Source organism: Phoxinus phoxinus (genome assembly GCF_949152265.1).
Source record: "Phoxinus phoxinus genome assembly, chromosome: 7".
Classification (NCBI taxonomy): Eukaryota; Metazoa; Chordata; class Actinopteri; order Cypriniformes; family Leuciscidae; genus Phoxinus; species Phoxinus phoxinus.
The window spans coordinates 8,613,250-8,628,214 of NC_136882.1; the positions used below are offsets into that span (position 1 = coordinate 8,613,250).

General features: G+C 40.8%; 1 protein-coding gene across 9 annotated transcripts in view; it reads left to right on the forward strand.

Annotated features, from left to right (window-relative positions):
* Positions 1 to 294: 294 nt before the first annotated feature.
* Positions 295 to 14,965, forward strand: part of fmnl2a (formin-like 2a) — a 119,118-nt gene continuing 104,447 nt past the window's right edge. For all 9 annotated transcript variants that reach the window (XM_079619843.1, XM_079619847.1, XM_079619845.1 and 6 more), the window contains exon 1: positions 295 to 723. In XM_079619843.1, coding sequence (XP_079475969.1) covers positions 610 to 723 — 114 coding nt within the window. In that variant the 5' untranslated portion in view covers positions 295 to 609. The remainder of the gene's footprint in view (positions 724 to 14,965) is intronic.

A 14,965-nucleotide genomic window follows, 5' to 3' on the forward strand; every position in this document is an offset into this window, starting at 1 on the left:
ACTCAATATTGTTATTGAATTGTATTAATCTTATTTGTGTATGTTATAATAGAAAATAAAATGGTTTTTTATTTTTTATTAACGAAGCAAATACAAACAAAACAGGTACAATGTAAAATCTTACAACAGACCCACAGAGCATATCTTAGAAAATAAATACATAATAGAAAATAAAATGTTAATTCAAAGGATTGTTGACAAGAACTTTAGGACTTTTCTCAGTCAAGCAGCCACGCCTCCCAGACGAGCTCATGTTTTATTCATGAGCACAGCCTTCGCTGTAATCGGATTGGTAGATCCGCTCGCGGGGCGGCGTTGAGCGACAGCGCATGTAGTTGTCCGCTGAAGTGCGTTTCAGAGACTGAATCATGAAGAACAGAAGAGCTCACTGGGAGTGGTGCGGACATTGTGCAATATGCGAATAGGACACGTTATGTGCGCTCTTGTTGCCTGTGTGGAGTTATAATGCAGCTGCTCACAGACCCTGCTGCTGACCTCCATGAAGTGTTCAAGCTCAGATAAAGTCGGACAGACACTGTAAACGGATACTGGGAACACATACAGGACAAACCCGCAGAATAAGAGTGTGATTGTAATACTGGAGGAGAGATGGGGAACGCTGGGAGTATGAACCAACACACGGACCCCCGAGGACACCACATGCCCCTCAAACTGCCCATGCCCGAGCCGGCGGAGCTGGAGGAGAGATTTGCGCTCGTTCTGGTCTGTAGCTAATAATCATCTTAAAGATTAACAACCAGAAAGAAATATGAACTTTCAGATTTCACTTTCCCTATTCTATTCTATTCTATTCTATTATATTAACATAGTTGTTCTTTTATTTATTTACAATCAAAAGTATATGGATCCGTCTTGTTGTAGACATAAGTTTACTTTGCCATTGTGTTTTTTTTGGTTCTATTCTATTCTATTCTATTCTATTCTATTCTATTCTATTCTAAACTTGCTACTGTAGTAGTTGTACTTTTATTTATTTGCAATCAAAATTATATGGATCCGGTTTGTAGACATAATAGAGATGTTTACTTTGCCATAATACTGTTTGCTGTTATTCTATTTGATTTGAAACTTGGTAGTAGTTCTTTTATTTATTTAACTTCCAAAAGTATGGATCCATTTTGTAGGCATAGAAGAGATTATTACTTTGCTGTTTTACTTTTGCTGAGATTCTATTCTATTCTATTCTATTCTATTCTATTCTATTCTATTAGTCATAACTGGCCTTGGACGGTTCCATGGTAGAGTGATGGTATCAGATTGGCAATACAACAGTACTTGAGTTTAATTATCATATTCATATACCATAGTTGTATTTACTGGCACTTCAAAGACTACCATGGTCCTACACTGATACTGTAGTACTGTATTGTGATTGAGCTGTGGTACTTTTTGTGAACTTTTCTGTCTGTGTGGTAATGTTTGATATTCAGGTGTGTCTGTCTGGGTTACTTTGATAGATGTTCAGTATTATAAATAACTTAATCTTGGATGATAGAGCAAAAGCAGAATAATTGTGTTTATTATTATTTCAGTTTAATGTCATTTTGTTCATGAATGTGTTAATAATGGCCCTGTCTTTGGGGCTGAAAGTGCTAGGGAGCCTATGTAAAATCTTTTCTTTTTTCCGGTTTTTATATTTTGTCCTGAGAGGTCTAGATCGGTTGTCTTTCTTCTGTCTTGGGAAAGTTTGCATATCACACACTTCCACCAATGCTTTCCAGAGAATAAAATAGTCTAATACAAATGAGTTTGTTATTTAATATGAATTGTTAAATGGCCACTGTCAAGACAGATTACACCTTCATGTCATAATTTGTTGAAACTCTGGCATCATGTGCCTCTGTCTTGAACAGCAGTTTCCAAACATTCCCAGTTCGTTTAGCATAATGCTGAGTGGAATATGGCTCGGGAAATGGTGTCATGAAGTTGGAATCTACAATCCTTTGACTGAAGAATGCAAGGAATGTATTGGATGAGTATGCAGCTACCTGAAGTGTGCAGTGTTGAGTTCTGGCCGTCTGCTAGGCCTGGTTTTATGGGGACATATAAATGTAGGTCAGACCTAATGCTTCACTAAACACTAGACAAACCCTTTCAATTAACGCACACTCTCACACTCACTATTCAGAGCGCTGGAGGTTTCTTCTAGTTCAGTCAGTCCCTAAGAAAAGGGAGTTGGTTCGGTCTCTTTTCTTTTACAGACCCTCAGGCTGTGGCTATTTTACCAAATGAGGAGGCCAAACGATTAGTTTCCATTCAATATCCTCAAGGAGAAAACTCTCTCTTGGTCTCTACTCGTTTGGCCACCTCCTTCTCTCTCCGAGTCTGTAACTATCTTTATTTGTGGTGGTTTAATAGTAGTCACAGTGTTCTTGTCATGGTAATTGCTCCGAGTCACGGGCGGATGAATCCTGGTCTGTCATGGCTGACGTCACTGTCTGCTTAGAGCAGATTGGAAGCTCTTATTCCTAATCTTTGGGTTTTAGATCACCTGCCTCTCATGGTCCCGATACATATCACACAGAGCGAATGCCATTGTTTTGACTAGCTATCATGACCGGTTTCTTATGAATAATAACGTGTGTGTGTGTGTGTGTGTGTGTGGAACTATTGGTAACAGTATATCAAGTTATAGTACTATGTCCATCATTCACAAAAAAAAAAAAAAAAGAAATGCTAAAGGTAAATATATACTTTGGAGATAATGTAGAGCCAAATGGTCACTATTGCAAAATAAACCCTTACACTATAGTAACTAGAATATGTTCGTATCGGTATCTGCCGATATATGATAATTTTTTTATGTTATTGCTATCGTGCTGATATATTATAACCGATAAATAATGTATTATTTCCTTCAGCTGAGACACTTCTGATGCGCACTGTTCTCCGTGATGTTTTTGAATTGCTTGATATATGATTGGTATCAATGCAGCGCAAGTCTGTCATATAGACTACATACAATTATAATGAGAACATCATTCTAGTTGTGTGCTTGGAACATGATGAGACTTTTGTTTTTGTAATCAGGCTCTCAAAAATTATATAAAAATTTGAATATTTCATCTGCCAATATTTTGGTTATCGGCTTTCAAAAATGTTAGCGCTTTTAACAATATAGATTGTTTCAAAGCAGTTTTACTGTGATAGGAAATAAAAATAACAGAGATTGTTTTGGCTTTACAGCAGCTCTATAATAAAGTTATTGTCCAGCTAAAGTTATTTTTTGATTGATTCACTTCCATTGCAAAGATCATTCGTTATTAACTTAGAGGCCGCTTACACGACACCGACACAGAAAGTATATCCAACATAACAATACAGTACACTCATATATATGGCAAATCTCAACTTCATTGTTTATTGTCACGGAACACACACAGGAATGGGTAGATCCAATAGCAGTAGTTTTAATGGGGAAATCCGTACTCACAATCCAGTCCAGGCAAAGGTCAAAATCCATCAAGAGACAATCCAAAGAACACACGATAACAGGAACGGAAGTGTGGGGACAATATACAAGGACTCCGTGACAAACACTGAAACTGACAGGGTATATATACACAAGTGCTAATTAAGGTGACAAGAAACAGCTGAACACAATGAACACTAAGTGACAGACAGGATCATGGGAAATGTAGTGAGAATGTGGATGACACCGTGGGGAAGAGGACATCTAGTGGACACCAGGAATACACAAACCAGACACTGTGACATAACCCCCCCTCTACGGAGTGGCTACCAGACGCTCCAAGACCCACAAAAAACAAACAAAACAAGAGTCCAGGCGGGAGGTGGAATGGTGGAGGATCAGGGGGAGGGATGGAGGGCCAGGACCATGAAGGGGAACAGGAACAGGGGATGACAATTTAACCGGCGGCCGTGGCGAAGCAGACAGTCCATCGGGCGGCCAGGGCGGAGACGACAGTCCATCTGGCGGCCAGGGCGGAGACGACAGTCCATCTGGCGGCCAGGGCGGAGACGACAGTCCATCTGGCGGCCAGGGCGGAGACGACAGTCCATCTGGCGGCCAGGGCGGAGACGACAGTCCATCTGGCGGCCAGGGCGGAGACGACAGTCCATCTGGCGGCCAGGGCGGAGACGACAGTCCATCTGGCGGCCAGGGCGGAGACGACAGTCCATCTGGCGGCCAGGGCGGAGACGACAGTCCATCTGGCGGCCAGGGCGGAGACGACAGTCCATCTGGCGGCCAGGGCGGAGACGACAGTCCATCTGGCGGCCAGGGCGGAGACGACAGTCCATCTGGCGGCCAGGGCGGAGACGACAGTCCATCTGGCGGCCAGGGCGGAGACGACAGTCCATCTGGCGGCCAGGGCGGAGACGAACAGGGTGAAGACGACCACTCGGGCAGCCATGGCGGTGAAGACCCAAGCGGAACAGGAATATACCCTTGCTCAGGAACAGTCACAGACACCACCGGCTCAGGAACTGCAACAGCAACAGACACCACCGGCTCAGGAACAACAACAGCAACCGGCTCAGGAACAGCAACAGACACCACCGGCTCAGGAACTGCAACAGACACCACCGGCTCAGGAACTGCAACAGACACCACCGGCTCAGGAACAACAACAGCAACCGGCTCAGGAACAGCAAAAGACACCGGCTCAGGAACAGCAACAGGCACCACCGGCTCAGGAACTGCAACAGGCACCACCGGCTCAGGAACTGCAACAGGCACCACCGGCTCAGGAACTGCAACAGGCACCACCGGCTCAGGAACTGCAACAGGCACCACCGGCTCAGGAACTGCAACAGGCACCACCGGCTCAGGAACTGCAACAGGCACCACCGGCTCAGGAACTGCAACAGGCACCACCGGCTCAGGAACTGCAACAGGCACCACCGGCTCAGGAACTGCAACAGACACCACCGGCTCAGGAACTGCAACAGACACCACCGGCTCAGGAACAGACGCGGGCACCGGCTCAGGAACAGACTCGGCAGGCGTGACGTGAAGCTCAGGCTCGGCGGGCGTGACGTGATGCTGGATCGGGGCCGGCAGGGCGAGCAGCTCGGGCGGGGCCGGGAGGGCGAGCAGCTCGGGCGGGGCCGGGAGAGCGAGCAGCTCGGGTGCAACCTCCAGGACGACAGCGGGCTGCACGGGCACGGCCTCCGGGACGACAGCGGGCTGGTCGGAGGGGACGGCCTCCGGGAGGACAGCGGGCTGGTCGGAGGGGACGGCCTCCGGGACGACAGCGGGCTGGTCGGAGGGGACGGCCTCCGGGACGACAGCGGGCTGGTCGGAGGGGACGGCCTCCGGGACGACAGCGGGCTGCTCGGAGGGGACGGTCTCCAGTTCTTGCCGAACGGTGAACGCCTGCTTTCTCCTCCTCCTCCGTTTATGATGGCAAGACGGTAGGATCGAGCTTACCGCCTCTGGGGGCTCTACGATCTCAGGAAAAGGCATGGCGGCCATCTTGTCTGGGACCACAGGCGTAGCTGGTGTATCCCACTGGCTACGATGCTGTAGATATACGGTGAACCCCCAAAAGTCCAATATCTCCAGCCCCTTCATCTCCCACCGAGGCAAAGGCTCATCAAGGCAGTCATTAAAAAAATCTTTCAATGCCGCCTCATTATAGCCCATGCCCCTAGAGAGAGTCCAAAAGGTCTGAGACAGACAACCCACCGACTGACCCTGCTGACGTAGGGACATTAAATTCTTGAGTCTTCCCCTCCTCTCCTTTTCAGTGGTGGGGGGAAGGATACGAAAACCCGTACTGCTGGATCTATACATGACGGAGTCCTTCTGTCACGGAACACACACAGGAATGGGTAGATCCAATAGCAGTAGTTTTAATGGGGAAATCCGTACTCACAATCCAGTCCAGGCAAAGGTCAAAATCCATCAAGAGACAATCCAAAGAACACACGATAACAGGAACGGAAGTGTGGGGACAATATACAAGGACTCCGTGACAAACACTGAAACTGACAGGGTATATATACACAAGTGCTAATTAAGGTGACAAGAAACAGCTGAACACAATGAACACTAAGTGACAGACAGGATCATGGGAAATGTAGTGAGAATGTGGATGACACCGTGGGGAAGAGGACATCTAGTGGACACCAGGAATACACAAACCAGACACTGTGACATTTATGTTGTTGCATATTTGAAACCACATTATTGCCCAGCGATTTATTTAAAGTTGGATATAGTGCATCTAACTTTATCTGCAGTGCACTCACATAAAGCAATATATAATGTATAGCAAATATTGGCTCTGTGATTGTTTATATATAAAATGTAAACTATAATTGCAGAGCGATATGCAAATTTGGATATAAGTATTTGGATATAGGCCTATATCTTATTCCACATTATTAATATATATTTTTCCACATACATACATTATACGCACACAAGGTTTTAACTGATAGAAGTTCCTAAGTTTATTTATTTCTGTTCACTCCTATTTTTGTCAATTTTTGTTTTAATGGTTTATGGGCTCTTTTTATACGAATGTTGGTACAATTTCTAACCTGTACATTTTCTAGTTGCCACTTTAAATCAGTACATTTTAATTTATGAAGATGTAAGGATGGCCAAGGATGTAAAAAGGCCATCTCATGTTTTTACGCTTAACTGATTATAAAACAGCCTTTTGAAAAGCCCTCATGTACAGTCAAACTATCAGCAATATAGAGCGCACGTCTCCCTGGGAAAAGTGTCCTGTCAGAGACTGGCGGGCGCACATAGTTAGGGATGATGCGTTTTTTTCTTGGCTGAGGCATTAGGAACACTTTAGCGCTGTAATCACAGCTTTGAGTGGTATTTATTGCTATTAAAGTCCTGGTGTGTGCCAATCCACGGCCTCTTCCAGAACTTGCCTTACTGAGTGAGAAAGATCCTTTTAACGGCGACTTCTGCTTGAGTGCTGCTTTCATCCACGGGTCATTCTGAGAGGACAATATGATGAGTAGTAGATAGAAGAGGAGGGTCTGATCTTTAAATTATGGGCAAGCCAGGTATTGCAATTTCCACTGGGTTCAAGTTGATCAATTACGACAAATACAACTCTTAATTCTAACTATTTGTGCAGTTGCTTTATATAGATAGAGAACTGTGCACACATATTTTAGCCCTGCAATAAGCCAAGTGGAGAAATGTATACATTAAGCTAGTGTTTAGCCATCTTTTGAAGCTAAACTGTCATTTCTGTGGTGACCAAATGTAACAGTTACGTGAAGCTCAAGTTAGTGCATGCTATAGTTTGGGCAGCGCAGGTGATATTATTTAAACTGTTTTTATGATGTTTCTTACAAGCTCTCAGACTTCATAAGTAGCTGTTTGCTGTGTTCTTAGCTTGCTTTATGATGGAAAGATGTTTTGGGTCCAACTGGGTCAGAACGATTTTCAGCCCGTAATATTTTGTGGTGTTGGCACTTTTTTATTCCGATAGTTATGACATTAGTCAGAGATTCTGTGTATGTTTAATGTCCTTTTGGGTAAAACTTTGGCTAAAAGTTAGTTGAAAATGGTAATTGTCCACCCCAGGAGGTCAAAATCACTTTTTTTTATGTTTGCACGTTTTACAACTTGTCTAATTCTGTCTAAAATGCAGATTTCAACCCAGAATTGTGTTCAACCCAATAAAAAACCCATCAGAATGGTCGCGGTCAAAGTGGTCATGAAGACCTTGATTTGCTGGTTCAAAGGCCCGTCCGACATCCGAATCCAATGTTAGATTAGCTTCCTGTCTTCTGAGATTCCTTCATCTGTTTAATTTTTCAAGGCACCATAGATGTATCCTTCGCTTCCTTTGATATCCCACAACCCTGTGCTTTCCTTTCTGTGACAGTTGAGCTAAAAAATAAAGATGGCGTCTGAAAGTATTGACCAAAGTATTCCACTTCTGATGTCATTTCGAGTGAGAAATTACTATTGTAGAAATGAAAAATGTGCTTAGTTATTGCCAAAGCTCTCTATTTTGCTGTAGATCATTAAACCGTTACGCTGCCTCGGGAGTCTGTCTGAAATCAGTTTCCCGAGGAACCTTCATGCTCAAATGCTGCCTACTAAGTCATTGCCTGATAAGTCAGCGAGTTTTCACACACTGCCTGGGTCTCAAGTAGCTGGGTTAATCCAGTAGCTGGGTAACACAGTGAAGGCAGTGTCTAGCTAATGTACACTGAGAGAAAACCTCCTTATTCTTGAATTACTGTAGACTATTCTTGAATTAGATGTCACAAGAACACACTGGCCATGTGCCAAATGGCACCCTAAACCTTTGCGGTCCTCCTACGAGTCCGCAGTTTCGGCGCTCGCGAGCACACTTCTGAAACCTAAAATGACAAATGGGACACCCTTCTTAACACACACCCATGGACTTAACGGACACGCGCACTCGGCAGCCATTGTAAGTCCACAAGACCGAAAGTGCATATGAAGTAGTGTGCCATTTGGGACAGGGCCAATATGTGACCTTGGCCATGAAAATGAGGCTGTTTGCCTTTGGTTTTGTTCTGAAAGTTGTGTCTTTTGTACGTGTAATGTTTTTGTTGTCAAAATATTTTGTCTCATACCAGTTCATCACGTCCAGAGACAACTATAAGTAAGTCATTCACAGGTCGGGTGGAACAAATGGGCATGGTGTTATTAATTAACAGGTATAGTCCCTCTCGAAACTCACTCCATTAGTCAAATTTGCTGCGTTGGGCTGGTTTGGATGTTTTGATGGTGCCACATTGTTCACACTTTTCAGAGGGAATAAACCTATGACTTAATTATACACTAGTTGCTCATTACACTGGAATAGGATAATATATTTTAACATTGTAAAACTACACACTTCACTTTTTATCCATTTCCAGTCACAATGTTCAGAAATGCAATAATTAAAAGTTTAGTTCTTGCTGCTTGTTGAATCCTTGGTATCAGTTTCAAACTTTATCCAAAAGTCTTTTTTCTTTGAGAATAGTCTTCCAATAATTAGTCTCGCTTCTGGCTGCGATAGATTCAGATAAGCGTGTATGTCTCTATTTAAATGCAAAACCTAGTCGCAGCCATGTTTGCGATTGAGTAACAGCTCGCGGACTCGAATGCGCTGCCTGGCATTGGTGTGGTTTCCATAGCAGTCACACGCGGCTGTTCTCCATTTCTACACGGTAAAGAGCGATGATGGGTTTCACTATGGCTTTAAAGAGGAATGTGTCTCACAATGCAAGTTTATTGCTTGTAAAAAAAAGACTGCCAGGTTTGCCGTGAGTAATTCATCTGAGAAACAACAGGATAACCCTTGTTTCAAAACACTAGACTAACCTTGAAGTCATTTTGGTTTCTAAAATTTAAGAATAAAAAGAAAAGAGAAAAAAACTAATATGACAATCACTTTCACCCTTTAAAAAAATGACCTCATGAGCTTGACTAAACCCGTGCACAGATGGCTCTGTTTATAAGTGAATCGTGGTGTTTGTCTACCTCGTCTTACACACACTTTATGCAAAGTCAGACATTAGATTTCCCATCAGCTGGAAAAATCTAGACCACCAAGCCCCCTAATATGAGTCACGTGCTGGCTGACCGTCTAACGTTTCTCATTGGGCTGAAAGAAATGACTTATATCTGTAAAAATGCAGTAGTTTTTCCATGAATCCCTCAATGGAAAAGCTGCGGTAACAACATCTCTGGAGTACTGCCTCTTCACGGATTCTGATTTTCACAGATCAAGAGGCCTTGTTTTAATCAGTGGGTTAGTTGTTCTTCTTTATTATGCCTTGAATGTTATTTGAGCCTGGGTTTTGTGTTGTGTATGAATAGTAGCCTACAGAGTTAAACATTCAAAGCAAATGATTGCTCAACAATACTATAACCCCAGGGGGTTTGTGAGCTTATGAAATATAATTAATTAATTAAATATAATAAAGTAAATAAATTGGGCTGCACACATAATCGGACTAAAGTGTGATTATCAAATTAAATTTAATTGGGTGTATAGTTTGTTGCGGCGCGTGTATCAGAGTGAAGCGCAGGACCGTGTTCATGCGAGCCGCACATAATACACTGTTTCCAGCTTCTCATAGCCAGCATCTCTGCATATGCTGCGAGTTTAACATGTACCGTGTGCACTAGGTTCACTTTATGTACACAATTGCATAATTCCCAACATTTTAGTTGGCTGAAGTTTGCAGCATCTCATCAGTATTTGACCAAAATGAAAGCTTTATGATTTGAAATGTAATACCCCCTCCCCCTCCCCCCTTAAAAGACTGCTCAGTTATATTTTATTTGAGTATTATTTGTGTTAGATTTCATATTAATTATACTTTGTCTTAGATGTTGCTACTTACACAACGCAGTGCTGAAGTGCCAACTAGCCTCTCCCTATGGAGGATCCCTTTATCACTCTACAGATAAAGCATTGTGGAAAATGTGCGTATCTACCCCGTAGTGATAAAATAAAATAAAATAAAATTCTGTATCAAATTTATAGGCAGGACAAGTAGTTTGCTAAGGCTTGGTTTGTAGAGAATTACAAACATGCGCACATATATTCAAACGCACATAACTATATAATTAATTCTTGATGCGCACGTGAGCGCCATCAGCGTTTCTCACAGGTTCACGTTTAAAGTCTGTGTAGAGAGAACGGTGTCGTCTTAGCGGCCCCTAATTTAATAACTAATTATCCTTTCGATGGAAGTGAATCAATTAAAACTAACTTTAGCTGGAAAATAACATTATTCAAGAACCACTATAAAGCCAAAACAATCTGTTACCTTAAATTATACGTTTATCTCTGTAAAGCAGCTTTGAAACAATCTACATTGTTAAAAGCACTATATAAATGAAGATGACTTGACTTGACTAAGGACAGATAAGAATAGACAGAATTGAGACACTTGTTGTTGATTTACAGTAAGGCTAGTTTTACACATGGTTCAATTGCGTATATTAAACGTTTAGGTCAGAACTGGTATGTTTGCATCATCAACATAAGTACCACTGTGAGAGTGTGAGTACTAGTAGTGGGATCATTACATGCACATAATGACACTTGCTGGATGCTTTGCAACAAAGAATGCTTTCCTGAAGGCACTTCATTTTCTGCATTGTTAGTTAAAGCTGTGGTGTGACTCTGCTATTCTCATAGAATTAGAATGGGTTATTACATGTTTTATTTTTTATTAAAAATTGATTAGTGTTATTCGGGTTATAGATGTACAGTTACATTTTATATAATTGGTGTGAACAGGCCTGTACTATTTAGGATGCACTGTAAAAAAAGATTAATTGACTCAACTTGACTAAGTCAAGTCATCTTGTTGCTTTGACTGAGTTAATTTGAGTCAACTTATAGTGTCAAGTTTATTACACTTCAAAACACGAATTGATGCATAAACTTGACACTATAAGTTGACTCAAATTAACTCAGTCAAAGCAACAAGATGACTTGACTTAGTTAAGTTGAGTCAACTAATCTTTTTTTTACAGTGTGGATTACAAATTGTACCCATCACATGAGCCATACCTCAAACCTGGACTTACCAGAGTTCAGAAAATGACTTTCACATGTAAAAAATAAAAGATTTAAGCAATAAGAAATGGACTCTGTTCTACACACTTCCTAAAAGTTTAGAGCTTCAGAATACATAACAGCGTTTACATAATTTGCTCTTGAAACTATTTGATGAGAAAGGTTTGTGCTCATACTGCTAGTTTGCTCTTACTTTTGACTACAGTCTACAGAAAAGCTGAGCACAGTTTTGAGAGCTCTTGAGAAACTCATGTGAGATTACTCAGCTCTTTTTCTTCATTTGCTCTCAAATTAATCTCATTACTCTCTAGGAGGAACAATTGATGTATTAAAAGAGATGTATTTTCCAGAGTACATGTTGTACTGATTTCCATACAGTTGCCTCCTTCAACTGTGATTGATGCAAAAAGGATCCTCGATCTCTCGGTTCGATTGTCTTGATGTTTAATCGTCTGAAGAGAAGGGAAGGCCGTTCTTTCGAGCGGTGTGCGGGCCACACAGAGTGAGCCGAGTCTTGAGCCCGGTATTAAAGGATCAGTCAGCGTGCTTTTGTTAGCCAGATGCTGTGAATTAAACACTGAGGCTGTTTTTTCCTGTGAAGAGGGGGCGATTTCCCCCCTATACAGGCTTTAAGAATCCCCTCCGAGAATTTAGCTCCGGTTAAAAATAGAGAGAATGATCCTAATGAACAAAGAATCTTCACAGTTTTAGTTGAGTTATAAAGAAAGTAAGAAGATTCTCAAACAATAGCACTATGTTAGCTTGAGTAAGGATGTACTGTAGAAACACACAGCTTAAAGTCTTGACTTTAAAAAAAGCTTTTGAACATTTCCACCTTGCCATTTTCTGCAACATATCAGTGCAATAATGCATTACATGATATTTAGGAGTTTTTCAACTTGTAAGTAATTAAGGTAACATACAAAAGATAAACCATTTTTTTTTAACCAACAGCATTTTTTATTAATCAGTTATATCATATAAAACACACTGATTTGACCATTGTAAACCTTGTCCTGGAGAACACAGTTCAACCTTTCAGTTAAAATCTACCTTCAGTACTGTACATCGCTGACTCTTGTGTCAATAAACAATACTACAGTGTCAACAGTGCCAACTAGTCTCTCCCTATGGAGGATCCCTTTACCACTCTACAGATAAAGCGTTGTCGGGATAATTTCGGTTTCGCGTATCGACCCCGAAGTGATAAAATTCTGTTTAAAAATTTTAAGGCCAGTCAAGTAGTTTGTTAAGGCTTGGTTTGTAAGGAATTACAAACCTGCGCACATATATTCTCACAGGTTTGCGTTTAAAGTCGAGAGTAGAGAGAACGGTGTCGTCTTAGCGGCCTCTAATTTAATAACTAATGATCGTTGCGACGGAAGTGAATCAATCAAAACTAACTTTAGCTGGAAAATATCTTTATTCAAGAACCACTATGAAGCCAAAACAATCTGTTACCTTAAATTATATGTTTATCTCTGTAAAGCCGCTTTGAAACAATCTACATTGTTAAAAGCGCTATATAAAAGAAGATGACTTGACTTGACTTGACTCTTGGCTGAATGTAGGTCATTGTAATTTTATTACGTTCACTTGCTACCCAACAGCTTTCCAAAAGTCTTATCTTCCTATTATATTAGTTTGGAGGACTTAATTCATAAACATTGTATTGGACATTGGACCTTTAATCATATAGTTTCTGTGACAACTAACATTCTCAATTGTGTATTAAATCTTTCTACTGTATTGTTTTTCTAAAATGTCAATTGTTCATTGGAAGAGTAAGGCCATTATTTGTCAAACATGCTGGTAAGCAACAATGGAGACAGGGAACTTATGTACGTAGAGCGTCAGGAGTGAGCGCTGGTGCCAGACAATATGTTGAAAACAGTAGATGCCATCAGCGACAATAGCTTGACATCATAGTGAGCTCATAACTATGTCAAACTAGTGTAATATATGTCTTTTAACAGGGCCTGTTGTACTTTAGTCAACAACATGTGCAGTGTTTGCAAAACAGAACTGTATTGATATTCTGGTTAGAGGTTATTAAAGCTTTAAGTCCAATTCATTCAGTGTAAAGATCCCATTTAAAGTGTTTTGGAAGATTACTTCAGTCTTAGGTGTGCTGCCTGTCACCTAAGATTAAAGTTGAAAATCTCCCACTTACTGAACAGACAGATATGATGACGTTATTATTGTAGTACAGAATTATGATTGGTCTTATACATATAGAGTATGAATTGCATTTGATCTTTTCTTCTTTGTGTGTATTTAACCATTCATATGTATACAGGCAACAGAAGACGAGACGTACTGGGAGTCAAAACATGATGCAGCATTTCATTTAAACAGCACAAATCAAGCCAAACTATGCCATTCTTAGCAGCTTAATAATCATTAATAATCAACCTCATCTGATTCTTAGAAATACGTAATATAGTAGATTCAGTCATTCATATTTTGACTTGATTTGGCTCATTTTAGGATACTTCATAAAATACATGTTTGTTTAAAAGCTTGGGGGGGGGGTAAAGAAATTATATAAATTTAAATATTTAATTATATATATTTTTTATTCAGCAATGTCACAATAAATGGCAAATAATTTCATTGTATTTAATTCTGAAAATATGTTCACAAAAAAAATATTAAGCAGCAGTGTTTTTTTTTACATTGGTAATAGTAATAATAATAATACATTTATCTTGAGCAGAAAATCGTCATATTATAATGATTTATGAAGGATCATGTGACACTGAAGACTGGAGTAATGATGCTGAAAATGCAGCTTTGCCATCACATGAATAAATAACATTTTAACATATTTAAAAATAGAAAGCTATTTTGATAATTTTAAATTGTAATAATATTTTTCACTGTATTAAATAAATGTATTCTTGGTGAGCATGAGAGACTTCATTCAAAAACATAAAAATAGAAATAAAACTTCTGAAGAGTAGCACATTTTTAGTATAAACTAACACTTTCATAAAAAAATCAATATTTTTTACTCTCTCTGCAGGTCAGTGTGATATATTAATCCATCACTCAATATGTTTTTTGTGTTTTCTGCTGTATAAGCAAAGTCATGTTTGACTGCGTCGAGCGTGTGATCAGTATTGTGGTCACAGACCTGTTCTCCGTCTGACCCTTAATTAATCTGAATGAACAATAGCTGCTCACCCTCCAGCAGACGCTTGAAAACAGCTGTGCACACACACACACACACACACACACACACACACACACACACACACACACACACACACACACACACACACACACACACACACACACACACACACACTCACTGTCTTTATTCACTCTCAGGGCAGAGCCTGGCACGAGCCTACAGTACCTTCCACTCCTCTCTTATGTGTGTCCATCCATCCATCCATCCATCCGTCCATCTATCCATCTATCCATCCATC